Genomic DNA, 21015 nt, shown 5'->3' on the forward strand with positions numbered 1-21015 from the left:
TTTAGAATCAAGAACCAAATATTGGTTTATTAGTTTTCAGGGATCAAACGTGATTTCTATTCAACTTCAAAAACTAAATTGATCATCATTTCCTTACAAAAGACTAACCCTTTACCTAAAATTAAAAATAAATAAATAGAAAGGGTGATGGTAGATGATTTTCTATATTTAAGTTCATTAGAAATCTTGAAACAAGACAGCTCACCAAAAGGATAGGTAATTAATAAATGCAACCTTTTGTAGCATTTTAGGGTTTTCATAGCACTTTATTGCAGTTTTCCTAACTGCTATACACTTCTTTTTTTTTTTTTAACTCTTCTCTTTAATTCTTTTAAATAGATATGGTACATTGCTGGACCTATATGGCATACTAGGCAAAATGGAAGGTTCCTTTCCAAAGTAAAAGCTACCAAACTATGCCAAATTAGCTGAGGCAAAATAAGTTCTTAAGCTATTTCTAAGAGCTGAAATGTCGAACTCTAGCCACTGAAAAATTATTAAGTGACACTGAATACTTGAACCATTTTGTGTGTACTTCCCACTATTAATTTTTAGATAAAAGATTGAAAATTAACTCCTTTTTTTCAGTTGATAATCAGGTAATATTTCTCTTTTTTTTTTTGGTCTTTTTTAAACCTCTATTCATTCATTACTTTGTTGACTAATTGTTAGTTAAAGAAAAATTATTTTTGTCAAAAGATTATATTTTTTATCAATAAAATCGTAAATTTTATCAAATATGTAAGTGTAGAAGTTTAATTCCAATTTATGTTATTCAATATAAAGGTTTCCATTTGTAATATCATCATTTAAATAGTGGTGGGAAGGAGGAGGGGTGTTTGGGTTATGAAAATATTAAAAAAATTTAAAATTATAAGGAAAAATTAAAATTAATATTTTTACATCATAAAGGCATATCTTTGATCATATATATATATAACATAGAAAGTTGAATATTAACATTTTTGTTCATCCAAATCATGTGATACCGGAAAAGCATTTCTAGCAAAATTCATTCTTTGTTCTTTTAGGCTGCGTTTGTTTCTGAACAAGACAGAATAGGACAGGACAAGATACTGATAAACAGAAACATAAAATTTTGTGTTTTTATATTTTGTTTGGTAATAAATTAGAACAAATTATAAAAATCTAATTTATTATCATTTTTTTTCATTCAAAAAATTTGAGATGAAAAATATAATTATAAAAAATTAACAAGAATAATAAAAGAAAAACTGAAAAATAAGTTGTGTCCCTTGTTAGTGTCTCCGTGTCCTTTCTCTCAGGATAGACACAAAATACACTAATCCAGTGTCTGTGGACATATTGTCTCTGTTCATATCTCCTTTTTCAAACACAATTTTGTGTCTATGTGTCTCTCTGTCTCAATGTCCTGTCTCTGTAAACAAACGCAACCTTAGTAGAATAAATTCATTCTAATCAAATTGAAAAGCTTATGCCACTGATTCTCTCTAATCAAGTAACAAAATTAAGTAATTAACAAGTGAAGAGGTATTTACAGACCCAAAAATCTTGAGTCTATGTTTAGGAAGAGGAACAAAAAGCATCAGTAACACCTTTTTTGTTAATTGAAATATTCGTTGAACGTATAAGCTAAGAAAAAAGGGAAAATGCTTCCCTAAATAATTTTTTCTGGCCAATTTATTTTTGGAATTGTTAACGAAAATTATATACTTATATTTATGTTTGAAACAGTATTATAATAATGAAACATCTTTATTAAAAAATAATTACGAGATATATACTTTTATATTGAAGAGTAAATATTACTTCTCTACCTTAAAGGCAAAAGAATATTAAATATCGTTGACATTGAAGTTTTTTGCTTGATTCATGGATCCATCTTAGAATTTAGAAACAAGGTTGGATGAAATTTTAAAAGTAGCTAAATGAATAAGGGTTGATGATATTGGTAGGTCAATTATAATACGGGTATAAAAAAATTAGTTACTAATTAGTTATCTGTATATAAGATAATTAAAATAATATATATTAAAAATATGTAAAATAATACATATAATATATATAAATATATGATGATTGAACTTTTTATATGTACAAAACATTTTTGGAAAATCAATATCATTTGAGATTTGCTTATTAATTTAAATTTTTATGGTGAATAAAAAAAGGCGCTTTAAGTATTGTTTAATTTAATTCTATAAAATTCTTGTATGATTTATAAAATTAAATATTATAAAAGTAAAAATAGCTACTATATTTTTATAAAAATAGTAAAAGATCGAAAGAGGAATTTCAGGTTTAAACCTTCTTTCTTTACCTTTTGAAAACCAATTTAAACTCACACTTCAATAAACAATAATTTTTTATTAAAAAAATATTGATGGGCTAATTTTTTTTATATTGGATTGTTATTGATATTTTTTGTTAATATTATGATATTTTAGTATAATACAATGATATGAGATAAAAAAATTGTGAATAATAATTTTAAATAAGACAAAAATTAAAAAAATAAACAGAAATTATGAATCATGATTTCAGATACGACAAACAAATATAAAAAACTGTGAGTTACGATTTAATTTTTTTAATTTAAAAAAATTATGATTTATAAAATTAACAATTTTTTTCGTTATGCAAATCGTGAGTACTAATTTATGTTATACATCACACTTATAAAATACATCTATTTCAAATTTTCAACTCATATCAACGAATTACACAACTTTATCTATCATATAAAAAATAACTAGCAATAAATTTAAGTATAGTGCTTGGTGTATTGGTTTTTTTAAGAAAAATAGTATGTGCGAATTATTTATTTTAAGAATAGATTGAATTGAACCAATTACATTTTTTCTTTATATATATAAATAAAAAATATATAATCCTACGAATTACTTCTAAACAAAATTCTAATTTTAATAAATTAAAAAAACATTTAAGAACCATGACATTTCGTGATTCATTGTTAAATGGGATGGGGAACTAGAATCAATTTCTCAGTCTCTGTTAAATTAAAATTTGTGTTTGTGAACATTTCTCAAATCCAAATACTCATTTGTGGTTGTGGATTTTTTAGGGTGTAAGTGTGATATACAAGCTTTGACTTTGGCATCTCTAACAGCCATCAGATGAGAAAGCTGTTGGTCAATGAATCCAATGGCGAAGATTGAATCAGCCCCATTTATCTTTAACGCGTATTTGCTCATAAAATGCATTCAACAGGTACAGGCCTCAACTGTTCCTATTACTTCTTAGGAATTATTTTTAATATAAGGCATTGAAACATATTGTTTTAAATAATTGGATATTTATTATTTGTATCATTTTATTATTGTTTATTCACAATTTTTAATATTTTTATTGCTAAAATCTATTTAATTTAAAAATAACAGTAAAAAACCTGGCATATATACTTTAAAAATTGTAGAAATATTTTTATTGACACATGTTTCTTTTTTTTTTTTTTTCAGAATATTGTAACTTTTTAGTTGAACTAGAATAAACTAAACTACAATTATCCAATAATACTTGTGGTAACAAATAACTATTATTTTTTTTAAAATAGTATATCTTCAACCCATTGCATGCATATTCAATGTATTTAAATTAAACAATTTTGAGATATACCAATTTTATTAAATTTATATTATTTTAAGAAAGAGATAGTATAAGAACAAAGGCTAATTTTTTTTATATTGGAGGAGTGTGTGAGTTGTGTTTGGTTATGGTGTATACAGGTGTTAGACACAGGTGTGGGACAGGAAGAAATCGGATCATCCGAGTTCTTTGTTAAAAAATTCGTTGATCACAAATCGGACCGTTTGATTAGTTTTTTTTTATTTATTTAAAATGAAATCGGACTCTCCGTTTATACTTTTTGTTTTTTTTTTTGTTTTTTTTTTAAATTGAAAACGGACCCTCCCTTAACAATTTTTGTTTTTTTTTTTTATTTTTCCTTTAAAAGAAAATGGACCCTCCATTTTTAGTTTTTTCTTTTTTTTTTTTGTTCAAAAATCAAAACGGACCGTCCGAGTTTTATTAAAAAAATATTTTTTTGTAGATCTCCTCTAATCGGACCGTCCGAATTTCTTGCTCCAAATTCCTCGGTCCGATTTCAGCCTCCTGACACTACATGCAAAAAAAAGCACCCCTATTCTTCATAATGATGTTACACCCACACCTTTCTCCATATTAAAAATAAAAAGTGAAGAACAAAACTAACTCATTATCATTATTAATTTTTTTTTATAAGATTCAAATCTGAAAATTTATATTTACATTAGTACATTACTTAAACCAATTAAATATATTGTATACAGTCAGAACTATTTCTTTTGGACTAATCTTTTGTACAAATTAAGTTTTAAGAATAAACAATAGCAATTTAAACTTAAAATAATTAGATTTATAACAATTAAGCACACACTTTTAATGAAAATTAATTAGACACTTTTAAAGTAATATTTTTTTATTATTTAACAATATTTTTTATTTAAAAAAATAAAAAATATTATCAAAATATAAAAAGTATAATTTTAATTTTAACAAGATTTATATAACTATTATAGTCACTTTAACATAATCATACTAGAATATATATAATATGAAATAGAATTATATATAATTTAAAAAAAATATTTTTATTATATATAGTTTATAAAAAAATACTTATTAATTCAAAGACCTGAACTCATAATCTTTTAGTTTTAATATAAAATTAAAACAAATAGGAAAAAAAGTTATGAGTTTAATTTTGATGGACGTGATTAACATAAAAAGTAGTTATTTTTATTAATATAATGTTATTATATAATTGAATCCACATATAAAACTACTTTATATTAACAATGCATTAAAATTAAATTCTTAAATTATCCCAAATTAATAAATCAAAAGTACTAATTTCATAAAATATTTTATATTCATTATTTAATCATGTATAATTTTTCTAAGCATTAAGTACGATTGTAGTATCTAAGGTAGCGTTTGGTGGAGAGACAGAGACGGAAAGATTGAGACTGAGAGACAGAAATTGAAATAAATTTCAGTATTTTATTTGGTGCAAAATGGGAGATATAAATTGAAATTAGAATGAACTATAATTTAATTTGCACAAAGGGTAAAATTGAATTAATTAATTGAAATGAGGGTATTTTAGGTATAAAATGTTATTAAAGTTTCAGTCTCCATCTCTAAAAATTTTAGTCTCATGTGTCCCTACTTTTTGGAGGTACTGAAATACTGAAATTTTGGAGATAGAGACAGAAATTTTAGTATCAGTCTTTGAACAACAAACATGATACTGAGTCTCAGTCTCTCAATTTCTGTCTCAATACCTCAAAACAAACGTTACGTAAGATACAGGTAAAATTTTTTTTTTGTCTCTAACCTTTTTTTATATACAAAATCATCCTTAAAGTTTACAAGTTTTAAAATCGTAATGTTTATTTAAATATTAAAATTTTGAACCAAATTAACTATAACAAAAAAATTATAAAATAAAAAAATAAGAGAAAGAGAATGTTTTTGCTCTTTCAAAGGAGAGGGAAGAAGAAGAAGGGAGAAGGGAAGAAGAAGAAGCTGTCCATGATCCACCTCAATCTCTGCTTCCGCTGTCACTTCCGTATAATTTTGGTCTTTAAAGTAAGAAGGATTTTAAAATCAAGTTAAACCTTATAGACAATTTTATATAAAAAAAATTTTGGCCTATACTTTAGATATCAAAATCGTGCTTAACTCTTTTTCTGATGATTATTCAATATTCATACTTTAGTATACAAAGTAATTATTCTTCTTAATTCAATAATATATAAATAAATGTTTGTATAAAATTAAATTCAAATTGGTTTACACCGAAATAAAAAGGGGCTTAAATAAATTTTTAATTTATATAAAATATCTATATGTTTGGATTTCGTCCCTATAAATTTTGGTGAATTTTTTCTCTTAGTTTTAGTTTCAGCTTTTTGATGTTATTTTACTTCATTAAATATTAATGTGATGGTTTAAATGATGAGATAAGAAACTTAAATACGGATGTGAGAAGACGAGTCACATCTTATTTAATCTGTCACGTAAACACTTGACCGAATAAACTATTAAGAATTAAAACTAAAGATTATTGAATTTTATAATAAAAAATGATTTAAGTAAAAAAGAAAATAGAAATGGTTAGAAAGAAAGAAACTAGTACACGAGAAGAAGAGTAGGCATTGGAGGGAATGAATGAATGAATGAATAAATGGGGTTTGTGTGTGTGAGAGAGAAACTGTGAGCGGTTAATTTAAGTGGTGGTGATTTCTGTTCTTCTTCCTCAAACTTGAAAACTTGTACACAAACCCAAACCAACCAACCTAATTAAATTAATTGTGTACCGTACTCCGCACCTGCGTGGTTCATGATCCTCATCCTGATCCCGATCCACACCCATGCCCAAAATGAAGCACCTCCTTCGAAAGCTTCACATCGGTGGCGCCACCACCGCCACTCCCACCACCGCCATCCACCACGTGCCGCCGCCGCCGCCGATTATCGCTCCCTCTACTTCTTCCGCTTCCTCTTCCGCTCTCCCCTCTCCCACTCCAATCGTCGTGGATCCAATTCCAAACCCTAGCAGCACCACCACCACCAGCATCAGCAACAGCGAAAACGGCGTCGTTAGTGATTTCGGTTTGTTGGAGGAAGAGGAGTTTCAGATGCAATTGGCTCTCGCGATCAGCGCCTCCGATCCCGATGTCCATAAGGACCCTGAATCTGCGCAGATCGATGCCGCTAAACAGATCAGCCTCGGATATGAAGCTTCTCTTTCTGATACTCAAGGACTCGTTCAGTTTCAGTCCCTTCGTTACTGGGTACTCTCTCTCTCTCTCTCTCTCTCACACACACACACACACACACACACACACACACACACACACACACAGAGTAGCAGATACATTAGTAGTCCCTAATTACCGATACATCAATAGCTAGAAAGGATTAATATGACTATTGATTGTCTTGGTTAGGATTAATGTGGGTAAATGGTTCTCTTTTTTTCTTGGTTGATATGATTGTTATTCTTATAGTTACTATACTCAATCAATGAGGGATAATGTTATGGATTGTACTTATCTGTTGTTATATGGATGTTTCTTATTTGGAGTGAAGTTTATTGCCATTAGTGTTGGGCATTTCCATTCATGGTTTTATACTTTCGTGGTCGTTATGGGGAAATTTTTGGCTGCTGTGTCGGTGTAGTTGTGGTTCTGGAGTCTGCTGAAAATGCTAATTTGCTTTGCAGAACACAACTTAATATTAGAGTTAATGAATTCAACTTGGGTTGTATTTATGATGATGCAATTTAATTTAATGTTGGAATTAACAAATTATACTTAGGGATAACTGAATGTCAGGACAATTAGATGAAATAAGATGAATGTCCAAAACGAGCAAAGTGATATTTAAATATATATCTTTTAATTATTATCTATTTTCAATGTTCCATTAGCTTTGGCATCTTACTATTTGTGGAGATTTGTTGTTAATGACGATGATTTGTTTTAGGTGAAAGAAACTTTTCTCATAGTAAGGTTCATAAGCTGTAACCATGCTGTTTGTGTCTTATCTCTGGCAGAACTATAATATCATTGGTTATGAGGAGAAAGTGATGGATGGATTTTATGATGTTTATGGCATCACATCAAATTTGACTGAGCGGGGAAAGATGCCGTTGTTGGTGGATCTGCAAACTACACCAGTCTCAAGAAATATTGATTGTGAAGTGATTGTGGTGAATCGCACAGTTGATACTCAGCTGAAGCAGCTTGAAGAAAAAGCCTATGCTTTACTTAACGAGTGTGGTGTTTCTGAACTAGGACTAATCTTGAGCGGCTTACTTCAGAAACTTGCTGATATTGTTGTCAGTAAAATGGGTGGACCTGTTGGTAGTGCTGATAAAATCACAAAAAGCTGGGCTGTGAGGAGTCGTGAACTTCGAGATTCCTTAAGATCTATTGTTCTTCCCCTTGGCAGTCTTGATGTTGGACTTTCACGTCACCGAGCCCTACTTTTCAAGGTAAGATTCTCTCAATTTATTATGCAACGTGATTTGCATATAAAACTTGAAACACTTTAGACAACTTATTGCGGTCAATTTTTTTAATCATCTTCAAACTTATATGCGGAAAACAATTTTTTGATTGTGGAATTTTGTGGTCCCATTTTACCTGTGTCTATTTGACATATTGTCATTAAAATGGATCACACATATGTTTTGATTGTATCATTGCGATGACCTGATAACAAAGCATAAGGCCTCCAGGTGGGCAGAATTCTTACTTTTGAATCTTTATTAACCTGGCATATGTAGAACAATAAAATTGAACTTCCTTTGCCTCTCTTTAACCAAAAATACAAAAAAGAAAGAATCATTTTTAAGTAAATGTTATGTCACCATGACTTCAAAGTTGGTCACACTCATGCAAGGTCTTTGATTTCAGCTAATGCTATTCTTAATTATTCTGGTGCCTAGGTACTAGCTGATAGGATTAATATTCCCTGTATGCTTGTCAAAGGGAGCTATTACACAGGAACAGATGATGGAGCAGTGAATTTAATTAAAGCAGATGATGGAAGGTATTTATCTTAATATTGCTATTACCCAGATTAATGAGTTATTTTACATTTTTATTATTGCTTCTAAGAAAATTTAATTCCCTAAACATTTCAAATCAGCCTCTGATGTGTTTGGTTCCACATGGAATGTGTTCTATTGGGTTAGAAGCTTTATTAGATATTTCATTTTCATGTTCATCCAGAGGCAGAGCACACCCAAGAGCAATTTTATTTCACATTTTTCCATTTTGTATTCCCGATGCTTTGCAAAACTCTGCCTCACCTTTGAGATGGAGAAACTAGTCCACCTGTATGAGTTAGTTGAGCATATTGCATCTTCTGGTGTAGGTAATTTAGTTTCACAGGGAAAAACTGTTCAATTTATTGCACTGGTGGATAGATTATTGGATTACATCGAGTCATTGATTGCAATTTATGCTTATTTGGATTCTCAAATAATTTCATGTTGCTCAATTTGAACTTATTTGGAAGATATTAGACCACAAACAGTTTACCTTAATGACCTAGCATTTGGCCCATGGCCTTTAAATAAAATTAATAGTGCTGGTCTTGCATAATGTTGGAACAATTTCAATTGCTGTTACTGATTTGTTCAACTGATGCAGTGAATACATTATTGATATGATGGGTGCTCCTGGGGCTCTTATTCCAGCTGAGGTACCTAGTAATCAGCTCCAAAACTACAGCTTTGCTGTCAGGGGTTGTGCAGAAATTGTAGGGTTACCTAACACAACACATCCGCTGCTTGCTGATGAAACTGGAGTGCTGGGAACCCCATCTGATCTTGGCAAAATCTCAACCCTGAGGGTCCAGCCAGAAGAACTACTATTAAATATGGGCAGTCAAACAAAACCAGATAAAATACATCATGTTGAAGAAAATGACACAGAAGCATACAAATGCTCTTCACCTACAGAACCATCACCTGCAGAAAAGATCCGTGTAAATAATGTCTCCAAGTATGTCCTCAGTGCAGCAAAGAACCCGGAATTTGCTCAAAAGCTGCACACTGTTCTATTAGAGAGTGGTGCATTACCCCCTTCTGATCTTTTTTCTGATATGAATCTTCAGGATATGGGTGAGCATAAAGTAAATGTAAAAAATGCTGATGCTGTTCAAGCAGACCCAAATGGGTTGTTATTAAGCCATGAGAATTGTCTCATACCCTCTCAAGGGCTAGGCTGTGCCAATAATACTAGGTTATGTAAATCAGCTGACTGGTTAGCTGGACAGAAAAAAGAATTGCATATAGATGCCATTAGATTTTGTAACTCTTTACAGGGTGATAATACAAGGAAGGGGCTTGTAGCTGCTTCTGACAGGATTAATGGTTTAGAGCTATCTAATTCATTAATTGATTCACTTGCTGTCATCGAATCTTCTGAGCCCAAAGCAGCTGTTAATGGGTTTGACTTCTTTGGTGACGATGAAGAAAATAGTTTTCCAAATAAGGTTGAAGCAACTTGTAGCAACACTGGAAGGGGGACAGATTCATCCACTCAAATAAATGAGATGGTCAATGGAGGTGGTATACGACATGATGGTAAAAGCAAGGAAGTTAATCCAGTACTTGGTGAAGGAACAGAATGGGAAATTCAATGGGAAGATCTCTCTGTTGGTGAGCGCATTGGTATTGGTAAGTGAATTCCCCTGCTTAAATGTGAGGGTTTACTTGTATATTTTGTTAAATAGAATTCAAAATTGTACATTGCTATTTGAATGAATGGATTTCACTAAAGGAGATCTGGTATAAAAAGGTTGAAAATATTCTCCCTGTGCTTATGATGCTATCTTGCTAATCTATCTCATACAAACTTCTTGCAGGTTCTTATGGTGAAGTTTACCGTGCCGATTGTAATGGAACTGTAAGTGCTCTTATACTTGCTTGAAGTTTTGTCTTAAGTTACGTCAAGGATTTCTTATGTTTTGCTTTTACACTCTTAAAGAAAATTATTGGAATTATACATGTCAAGGTTTTTCAGATAACTACTAGGTGGATATATTTTTGTAAGATTTTTTTTAAGCTTTGATAGTATTTGTAGATAAAATATTAGTCATTTTCCGGAGTACTTTATTAATGTCATATATATGCTTTCATTGTCATATAATATTATTAGTCACTATTTTAATTAGCATTGTTTCTGGTTACTCATAGAATGGGAGCCTTGGAACAACGGTTGAGTTGTCTCCGTGTGACCTCAAGGTCACGGGTTCAAGCTGTGGAAATAGTCACTGATGTAATTATTAGGTTAGACTGTATACATTACATCCTTTAGGTGCGGCCCTTCCCCGGACCCTGCGTTAATTCGGGGAGGCTTGTGCACCGGGCTGCCCTTTTTGTTTTTGGTCACTCATAGTTGGTCTTTTGGCGGAGTATCTTTTGAGAAACAAATCCAGAACATAACTGAAGTACACATTCTGTGGAAAATAAGAGCATAAAAAGTTGTAAAGAAAATACAACAGTACTATATAAAGTTGAATGAACTCTTCTGTTATTGATCTATATTCTGATCCCCCCCCCAAAAAAAAAATGATCTTACAATTTTTTTTTTGTCTGAACTAAATTTGCTTCCATGTGAAGATCAATACCTGCTTTACCTATGGAAATACTTGGTCATATTTTTTGGTCTGATTTTCGTAATTTTGTATGAATGTGTTTGCCTGACAGGAAGTTGCAGTGAAAAAGTTTCTCGACCAAGATTTCTCTGGTGATGCGCTAGCTCAGTTCAAATCTGAAGTAAGCAACTGTCTTTACATGCTTATCTGTAATGCATTAATATGCCCACCCCACATAACTTTTCTTTTCTGCAGGTTGAGATCATGTTAAGGCTGCGGCATCCTAATGTCGTGCTTTTCATGGGAGCAATTACTCGCTCTCCACATTTCTCAATCTTAACAGAGTTTCTTCCTAGGTCAGTTTACTTTTAGTTAGATGTTTTAAGTTATACATATGATTGAGAGACTGCATGAAGGATGATAACAATACAGAGTTTTATTTTCCTGGTTTCTTGGACAGACTCGTTGTTGGTTTTTATTTGAAGTGTTTTATTGATTCTGTACCCCATTTTGTTCATTGATGTCATTATCCAACCAACATATAACTCAATCAGTTGTTTAATTAATTTTGCCATGTTATTGTTTTGCTCATTTTAGAATTATTGGTTTACATACAGAGGCAGCTTATACAGGCTATTACATCGGCCCAATGTTCGAATTGATGAGAAGCGGCGGTTGCGTATGGCTCTTGATGTGGTATGAGTTGAAAATGGTTTTTTTCCTACTTTTTTTCTTAAGATGTGGCAGAGAAGGGAATTAATCATAAAGAAGAGGCTAAAAACAGATTTCATAAAAATACGAGGTTGTCCAATACCTGTATGCCAATGTGAGCATCTCCCTCAAAATAGTCATTAGCTGAAAACACCAAAAGAAGTTCATAAGTATAATCCTACCCTGAAGTATGTTCAGGGACATAGAAACTTTTAATTTGAGCATTCTTACTCCGACCAATAAAAGTAGCACATTGCCAAAACATATTAGCCTTTTTATTATTGTAAACCCCTTTATAATGAACCATCAAAAAGTGCTGTAAGGTTAAGAGGTCAATCGATTCTTCACCAAACATCCAAAATTTATTTGCAGTTTTAATTCTCTCACGTGAATTTACGTTGCACTTTTCAGGCTAAAGGAATGAATTACTTGCATACAAGCAATCCTCCCATTGTCCATCGAGATTTGAAGTCTCCAAATCTTCTTGTTGACAAGCATTGGGTTGTTAAGGTATTCATAGTTTCATACTTGATTCCTTATTTTGAGTTTGTTTGACAGCTTAAACTATAGGAGAGGCAAAGAGAGAAATAAAATTAGAAGAGTGAAATTGTGCAACTAGGCTTGATTGTTAGAACTTAGAAGTTGGTCATTCTGTAATTAGGCTCAACTGTAGGATTTTTAACTACCACCGTAGTTACTTGAAATCATTCAAAAAGTAACATATGATTGGATGAAAGGGTAAAATTCTTTATATTTACATTGTATGACAACTTATATATATAATGTAGTATAAATAACGGTAGCAGGAAAAGTCAGATAACTTATGAATAAAAGTTGTTTCTTAAAGAAATATTAATAATTATATTATTTGTTAAATCATTTCCACATGTAATGAAGTATTCCCAGGACAGTTGCCTAGAAGATAAGCTTGACAGGTGTCTAAACAATTTCAAATGAGTGCCATTGGATTCGTTGGTGTTCCACATTAAATAAAGTTCGCCATTTTGATATTGATACCTGAAATTTGACTTGATACCATTAGCATGTTTCAAGGCCCTCATATTTCTCTACATTGCAACAAAACGAATTTCAAGTTGTGTGTGGGATTCTAGGTGGAATTATTAATAAATAAAACACATGCAAGTGATGAAAAATTGTTGTACACTGATTATTTTTAGCTTTCTTCCCTATTAAGAGTTGATGGAAAATTAATGCTTATCTCTTTGCATCTTCACGCATTTTAGTATTGAGTATTTTAGAAGTTCTTAAAATGCCTCTGCTCTCTTTGCATAATATTAAGATTAAGATAGTTATTATTTTTTGCCTTTCGTTCGTGTTTTTTTCTCTTTACAGGTTTGTGATTTTGGTCTGTCACGGATGAAGCACCATACCTTTTTGTCATCAAAGTCTTGTGCAGGAACGGTAATGCTTCACAGATACAGGATCTTATACTGCTGTTGTTAAACCTTAACAAAAATAATGATTGAATATTCTAATGTATCTTTTTGCTTACAGCCTGAGTGGATGGCGCCAGAAGTCTTGAGAAATGAACCAGCCAATGAGAAGTAAGTTAAGTCAGCTTCATTAGAGAAGGGGCATAAAATGAAAATCAATAATGTAATGGTTGAATTTTGTTTACAGGTGCGATGTGTATAGTTTTGGCGTAATCTTGTGGGAGTTGGCTACCATGATGATTCCGTGGAAAGGTTTGAACCCAATGCAGGTTGTTGGAGCTGTTGGGTTTCAAAATAAACGGCTTGAAATTCCAGACAATGTGAATCCTGCAGTTGCACAAATAATACGTGATTGCTGGCAAATGTAAGTCCTATTCTTCAATTATGCTTTCTGAATGCTACTTTAGCATCTATTCTTGTAGGAATTTTTGAAATACACATCGTATCCATCTTCACTGTTAATTTCATGACAGTATAATGTATCCCAGGTGATTCATGATAATTAGAAATTGATGTTCTAAAATTTGAGGGATGATTTCCTCTAGTGTAAGTGCTAGTTTGGATTGGCTTTTTTAGTGAAAAAAAGTACCTTTTTTTAAAAAATAAAGTATTTTTATTTAATTTAAAACCTATTTGGATACATCTTTTAAAAAAAGTACTTTTATTAAAAAAAGCAAAAGCAAAAGACGTTTTTAATACTTAAAAACTCTTTAAAAATCCTATCCAAATGTGAAATAATTTTTGTTTGTTAAAAAAAGATCTTTTTTAAAAAGATGTAAAAAATAAGTACTTTTTTCAAAAGCCAATCCAAACTGACAATTATCAAAGTTTTGTTATGTTCTTGTTCTTTAAATTTATTTATTTATTTTCTAAATTTAATGGTATGTTAGTGTGTTTCTCAATAGACCATAGATTTCCAATTACAGGTTAAATCACTGCAGGGCTCCATCTAGTTTCTCTCAATTTTCAATTAGGTTATTCTGGTTTAAAAATTAATAATGGAGTCTTTACACTATATAAAAATTTTCTGTTAGGTCTTTATAGTTTAAATACTTCAAAAAAGGTACCTATAATCTACAACCTTTTTCAATTAGGTTTCACTAGTTTGAAAATTTAATGATCAATTCAAGCCCCTTATATTGGGTGATAAGTTGCTGATTTTCTTTTGAATTTTTTTATAATGTAAGGAATTGAATACATAATTAAATTAAGACCTAGTTGAAATACAAGACTTTCTTAGACCCGTTTGAAAGTTTAAATTATAAGGACCTGATTGAATAAATTTTTGTACAATATAGAGACTTGATGACAAACTTTAGACTATAAGAACTTAATTGAAAGTTTAGTAGAACATAGTATATAGAGTGATTAAACCTTACTTATGTATCTGCTATACTGGTGTTTGCTCTATCCCTTTGGTTATTAATTTGGGTTGAATTTGATTCAGGGAGCCACATTTGCGGCCATCATTTGCCCAGCTGATGTCTCGTCTCTCCCGTCTTCAACATCTGGTTGCCGGAATAGCAAGCTCCCCACAGTAAATGAAGTTGTCCATAACATAGCACCTTTTGTAATAATACTCGAAGTTGTTCCTCGGTTCGAAGAGCTGGGGAGCAGCCGTTTTTTTTTTTTTGGCCCTTGTTGGCATATTAAGTGATTGCTGAACAGTGGAAAGTGCCAGTTCATTCAAAAGTGGGAACTGGGCACAACCCCTTCAGAAAAAAAGAGCAGAGACCCTCCTAAGTGAAACTGCATAAGTGCAGTGGAGGTTTAGTTGCAGTAGTTACATTTGAAGAAATCCCCAATGGGAAGTAAAGAAGTAAACAAAAGAGAAAGAAAAGAGTACAAAATTATTCTTTGTCCGTAGAGGTCGTAAATTTGAAATTGTAAACATTTGATCTCTTCAGGTTATTGTGGAAAATGTATAAAAAAAAAAAAAGAAAAGAAGAAAAAAGAAACAACAGGAAAATGACGAGGGAAAAAGCATTTAGTTACTTTCTATCTTAACTCAGCTTTAGATTTTCTTGGCTGGGCAAGTGTATACATGTTGCTCTAATTTAATGGTTATCAGGAGTGGCAATTCCCAAATTCTCATCTCTCTCATGAGAAGACATATTAGTGTGGTTTCATGTTTTATTTCGAAATAGTCATGATATGTTTTTTATCACCAAAGAATGTAAAATTAAGCGATCATATTTTGAGGTATACCAGTGGGTGGAGTGGAAGTTTAGGATTTATCCCATCTTTTATTGGATATAAACCTAAAATTATTAATATCTATTAATTGCATATAACTAAACTACGAACACCGGAAAAGGCATACTGTTGGTGTTGGTTGCTCCAACAAGAATGTCCACCACACCACTCCTCAGCACCATCACCATCACAATAGCAGCACCTCAACAAACAAAATCGATTCCCTTCGCCACCACACCACGGTTCCTCTCACCATTCTCCGGCCACCACCAATTGCCTGTCTCCTCCTTCTTCAGAAGAAGCAGCAGCAGCAACAACCCGCCAGCGCCCGCTCCCGAAACACAGTGCCCCGTCCCTCGTGGCCAGCAGCCAATCAACGAGTACAACTCTCTCTCCACCTCCTTCCCCTTCTCCTGGGCCGCCGGCGACCCCGTCGAGTACGCGTCCCGCCTCTTCGCTCTCGGTGCGTCGTTTACGGTGCTTGTGGGCCTCCCTGTGGCGTGGTTCGGCACGGTGGGAGCGGAATCGGAGCCGCTGGAGAGGGTGCTGTGCGGCGCCTCCAGCGGTATCTTGGTTGTGACGCTTGCCGTCATGAGGATGTATCTCGGTTGGGCTTATGTTGGCAACCGACTGCTCAGTGCCACTGTTGAATGTAATTACTCACTACTCTTTTCTTCTCTTCTCTTAGTTTCAAATATGCAACTTGCTTCTTGCTTGGTGTAATTCTCAATTTGCCACTCCTTTTCTATCTCTAATCATTTTCACTGCTTTCCCATTTTGTTAATTTGTTTGTTTATTGCTTAACTAAGGCATTATGAGAAATTTAGTAAAAAAATAACTTCTTGCAAAAGTCTTGAATGAAAAGTAACTTAAGATGGTCTTGGAATCTAGAATATATTGGGAATAAAGGCAGTTCGGTGCACAAGCATCTCTTGTTAACGCAGGGTCTGGGAGAGGGACGCACCCAAAGAATGTAATGTGGGATTATTTTGCGTGTAATTTAGACAGCCTAATATGATAATTACGTAAGTGGCAGATTCTATGACTTGCATTTATGACCTTCATGTCAAACAACTCAACCTTAACTTCAAGCTCCCCTTCAAAATATGTTTGGGAATAAATTAGTGATTTAGTTCCCTAAAGATGTATGTAATATCAGTTTGTTTTGTGGAAATTTTTTTACACTAGTTTAGTCTCCGAAAGATATATATCATTGTGACCATCATTTTTCCGTCCTAATAGAGTATATTTTTTCATATATTTGTCAAAAGTTATTTACCAGAATGGAAAGTTTTGACTTATATTGGTACACCGGTATTTCAGTGAATTTTAACCACTGATCTTAATTATATATATTATATATATTTTTTATAATTAAGATAACGGTTAAAAATTACTGAAACACTAGTATACTGGTACACTTGAAAGTTTTTCTATCAGAATTATTAACCACTCATAAGCTGGGATGTGTAGAGCACCTTTTTGTCTACTTAGAGAACTTTTCTTTGTTTCTATGCACAAATTGTTTATTTTTTTTATCTTGCAAATGTTGGACTAAGGTAATAAGCAATCTTGGTTTAGTAGGACGAGGATGCTGCTTAAAATTACTAAGTCATCCTTATGGGAAGAACATATAATTTCTTTATTTTCTATGTAGAGTATAATAGTAATACTTTGCTAAGTGGTTCAATTGAGTTAGCATGAACAAAAAACCTTGTGATTTCTTCAAAACTACCAATATTTTGTTCTCAAATAAATTCAAGAGACATGACCAATGTGAGTAGGACAAAATTTCTAGGTTGTCTTCCTAGTTGATAATTGTTTGTTTTCTGATAATTACCGTGAAGATTATTCAATCTTGTGAAGAAATTTGGGAATATACTTTCTGATAATCAACCTCTTGATATTTCAGATGAGGAGACAGGGTGGTATGATGGCCAGGTATGTTCTCTTCTCTTCTCTTCTCTCTCTCTCCCTTTATTTTCTCTCTTCTATATGTGGGTTAGGTTCTAATGCCTCTTTGTTTAACTTTGAGTGGCATCTACAAAACAAATTTACATTACTATTGGAATGTTTGAGGCATTTTGAAGAAGTCATTTATCCGAATTGATTGTTGTTTCTGAACAGATATGGGTGAAAACTGCTGAAATTTTGGCTCGGGACAGACTCTTAGGATCATTTTCTGTAAGCATTCTATTAAACTATTGCTACTTCTATACACCAATTCGTTACTTTTATATATTCTTGCTTTCTTTGGGAACAGATAATTCTTGAGATTATGTTTGTAGAGCAGCTAGAATCATTATTGTGAGTTGTGACTGAAAAAGACATGTCACATGGCAATTGCCTTATCAAGTTGAAACTTCAGTTATGCTAGTCATCTTCTACTTGTGTATGTGGAAATTGTTATTTGCTTTGCATATATGGTTCTATTTCACAAGCAATGGTTTCCATTTATCTCATCAACAGTTCATAATGAGTTCCAAAAACAAGAAGTGGATAATGTTTTGTTGAATAACAATTAACTCACTAAGAATCTTTTGTTATGTTTAAGGTCAAGCCTGTCCTCAACAGATTGAAAATCACTCTAGTCAGTTTGGGAACATCATTACTTGTATTTGCTCTTATTCTCTTCAACATCAATGGGGACCAAAGTTATCAATCATCAAAAGAAATCAGAGATCGGGTCATACCTGGAGTTTACAGTGATGAATCTGCAAAATCATTTGAACCGGACGCCTTTTGCGGCGAACCTGATCTTCAACAATAATACATGAGAGCTTATTAATGAAGATTGAAGAATTATGAATCATGGACCTTCCTTGCATTCATTTGGAGGGAAGGAGTGAACAATATACTCAATAGTAAGTTCTATAATTCTGTACATAACTTTTATTCTCATGTAGAAACAGTATATGTAGTAGCATTGAAATCACTGTAAAGTTGAAAATAATATGAATGGTAATGATATTTTTAATCATGCAAGTAGTAATAGTTTGTAACTTGTTACAAGGATTTGTAACCTTTTTTACAGAAGGCGTCAGACTTAATTGTTTAACAACAAAGAGAACACGGCCATAAAATGAATATATTTTCGTTATGGGCGAAAAATCTTTTGTATTTGGATATTGGGACTACTTGAATCTAATAGAAGATTAAATAATAATAATGATGATGTTGATGATGAAATGATACAAGGATACATTACATAACATCTGCTTTGTCCATATATTTGTTAACTTGTTTGATATTTTAAAAGATTGAGAATTAATTTAACAGGTATGCTACACATACAAGTTTTTTTTGCTTACAAGTCTTACAAGTTGGCACAAGCCCAACAAAACACACGTGCATTACACTCCCACATTCAAGAGTAAATACACGCACGTTACTCAACCACTTCCTGTTTTCAAAGCGTGCTACTCACCATTATGAATGACTCTTCTTCTTCTTCCTCGATGAAAATCACAATTGTCATTTTTTTTCGCGTTTCTCCTCATTCTCCTCTTCTTCCTTCTTCTTCTCCTTCTTTGTGTTTCTCTTCTTTTTTCTTCGCGTGTTTCATCTTCATCGTCGTGTTTCTCCTCCTTCTTCTTTTGATTTTGCAATATTATATATTTTTTTCTTCTTTGTTTGATTTTTTCCTCCCAAAAAGAATTATGAGAATATGAAATAAGAAGATGAAGAAGAAGAGGCAGCAGAAGATGAGGAGGAGGAAGATGAAGAGTTCTGAATTATGCAGAACTCATCAGAATAAAAAATACATTTAAGTATCTTCGTTTTACACCCAAATATCTTCATATTACATCCAAATATCTTCACTTTTACACCCAAATTTGCTGCAGATACATAAATGAGTTATGTTACGTGTATACTAAAATCAGTCACCAAAGTCAGCAAGGACTGCAAAATACACCCAAAATACACCATATTAAAACAAGCATAAACTATAAAATGCAAATAATTTTTGCCCCCCAAAAAGAATTATGAGAATATAAAATAAGAAGATGAAGAAGAAGAAGCAGCAGAAGATGAGGAGGAAGAGGAAGAGTTCTGAATTATACAGAACTCATCAGAATAAAAAATACACCCAAGTATCTTCGTTTTTACACCCAAATTTGTTGCAGATACAGAAATGATACGTGTATCCACCAAAGTCAGCAAGGGCGGCAAAATACACCTAAAATACACCATATTAAAACAAGCATAAACTATAGAATGCAAATACAACTATAAAACCATCATAAAAAATAATAAAAACCAGATTCATGAATCATAACTAAACAGAAACTAAAACAATTCAACTAAAAGAATAAGATAATTCACCCTCCGTCAGATAAAAAGTCATAAACTGTAAATACACCTAAACTTTTATAAAAATATACCCAAATATTCCTGATCTATACCCGAATGTCTGATATAAAATGGACAAGATTATATTAATTCTAAACAGAACTAGTACATTAGATTCAATTCAAACAATGAAGAATTAACAGTAAATTTCACAGGCAAGGTTCACGCACTAGTTCATCTGATAATCTAAAGTTGAATTATCCATTATTTTCAAAAACGATTTCAAAGCGTGATGTCAAAAAACAATGGAAATCAAGAATAACGAAGAAAGAGAACAAAGAGAGAAAAGCACGTAAATGAAGAAGGAGAAAGAGAAGGCAAAAAATTCAAAAAAAAAGAAACGGAATCCTTTCAAAAATTAAAAATCTGTTAGAGGCGCGTGAAACATATGTGCATAACAAGTGCGTTTAAACATAATATCAATTAGAGAATTTGTAAGACTTGTATAGCAAAATCACTTGTATGTAAAGATTAATCCTTAATTTAATAATTTTTTTAGTCAAAGACTAGTTTGTTTCAATAAAAAAAAAAGTATTATAGAAATTTTTACACATGATCTTAAAATGATTAATCACATAAAAATATTTTATTTAATATAATAATTAAAATTTTAACATATATTTAGTCAAATATATTATATTATTTAATATTTTTCAATTTTTTTATATATAAATACATATTTTGACGTGAATGATTCTGATATGTGTATCCTAAGTCCGACTAGTCAAGGACTAATTTGTTTTTGCCTAGTTTGTTATGAATCTGAATTCTATTTAAGAATTTGTCGCAAACCAATAAGTTGCTGCATACACAAAAGTAAAATTTGAATAATCGACACTTAATTAAACAAAATAGTATAATAATTACTAAACTAACCTAACTTGATTAATACAAAATATATATATATATATATATATATATATATATATATAAATAAGTTAAATAATATAATATTTATATAAAAATAAATAATAATTTATTTTTAATAATTAATTTTGATATACACTTGATATATTTTTTATGTGATAATAGGTAGTTGGACTTTGAGAACTTGGGGTGGGATGCATGGCGGCAACAGACGTATGGCAAAGAGATGGGCAAACGTGAGCATTGTGAAAGCTGTCATGCTCTCGACACA

At 31.7% G+C, this 21015-nt stretch overlaps 2 protein-coding genes across 4 annotated transcripts; both read left to right on the top strand.

Annotated features, from left to right (window-relative positions):
• The first annotated feature begins 5470 nt into the window (after positions 1-5470).
• LOC112755924 (probable serine/threonine-protein kinase SIS8) lies at positions 5471-15416 on the top strand. Of its 2 annotated transcripts, none has more exons than XM_025804260.3 (13): positions 5471-6842; positions 7607-8047; positions 8504-8607; positions 9213-10243; positions 10432-10472; positions 11276-11344; positions 11419-11519; positions 11781-11859; positions 12286-12384; positions 13228-13296; positions 13390-13439; positions 13516-13692; positions 14776-15416. In XM_025804260.3, the coding sequence occupies exons 1-13, from the start codon at positions 6420-6422 to the stop codon at positions 14867-14869; spliced, it is 2778 nt and encodes a 925-aa protein (XP_025660045.1). In that variant the 5' UTR covers positions 5471-6419; the 3' UTR covers positions 14870-15416. The 2 variants fall into 2 exon arrangements, with proteins under 2 accessions (XP_025660045.1, XP_072053874.1); XM_072197773.1 differs by having other exon boundaries at positions 6165-6842; positions 7537-8047.
• Positions 14949-21015, top strand: LOC112755925 (uncharacterized protein ycf36). 2 transcript variants are annotated; one of them, XR_003179105.3, is made up of 5 exons: positions 15570-16176; positions 17437-17465; positions 17652-17708; positions 18079-18388; positions 20910-21015. XR_003179105.3 is itself a non-coding variant. In XM_025804261.3 (4 exons), exons 1-4 carry the CDS (start codon positions 15678-15680, stop codon positions 18292-18294), a joined length of 801 nt encoding a protein of 266 aa, XP_025660046.1. In that variant the 5' UTR covers positions 14949-15677; the 3' UTR covers positions 18295-18509. The 2 variants fall into 2 exon arrangements, 1 of the variants encoding a protein (XP_025660046.1); XM_025804261.3 differs by lacking the exon at positions 20910-21015 and having other exon boundaries at positions 14949-16176; positions 18079-18509.

The sequence above is a fragment of the Arachis hypogaea genome, chromosome 6 (assembly GCF_003086295.3).
Source record: "Arachis hypogaea cultivar Tifrunner chromosome 6, arahy.Tifrunner.gnm2.J5K5, whole genome shotgun sequence".
In the NCBI taxonomy this organism is placed as follows: Eukaryota; Viridiplantae; Streptophyta; class Magnoliopsida; order Fabales; family Fabaceae; genus Arachis; species Arachis hypogaea.

Excerpts from the sequence above, each read along its gene's own strand:
- LOC112755924 (XM_025804260.3), top strand. The coding sequence starts at position 6,420 with ATGCCCAAAATGAAGCACCTCCTTCGAAAGCTTCACATCGGTGGCGCC. Across the intron at positions 8,048-8,503 it reads ACCGAGCCCTACTTTTCAAG|GTACTAGCTGATAGGATTAA; the intron begins GTAAGATTCTCT and ends TCTGGTGCCTAG. Across the intron at positions 8,608-9,212 it reads ATTAAAGCAGATGATGGAAG|TGAATACATTATTGATATGA; the intron begins GTATTTATCTTA and ends CAACTGATGCAG.
- LOC112755925 (XM_025804261.3), top strand. The coding sequence starts at position 15,678 with ATGTCCACCACACCACTCCTCAGCACCATCACCATCACAATAGCAGCA. Across the intron at positions 16,177-17,436 it reads GCTCAGTGCCACTGTTGAAT|ATGAGGAGACAGGGTGGTAT; the intron begins GTAATTACTCAC and ends TTGATATTTCAG. Across the intron at positions 17,466-17,651 it reads CAGGGTGGTATGATGGCCAG|ATATGGGTGAAAACTGCTGA; the intron begins GTATGTTCTCTT and ends GTTTCTGAACAG.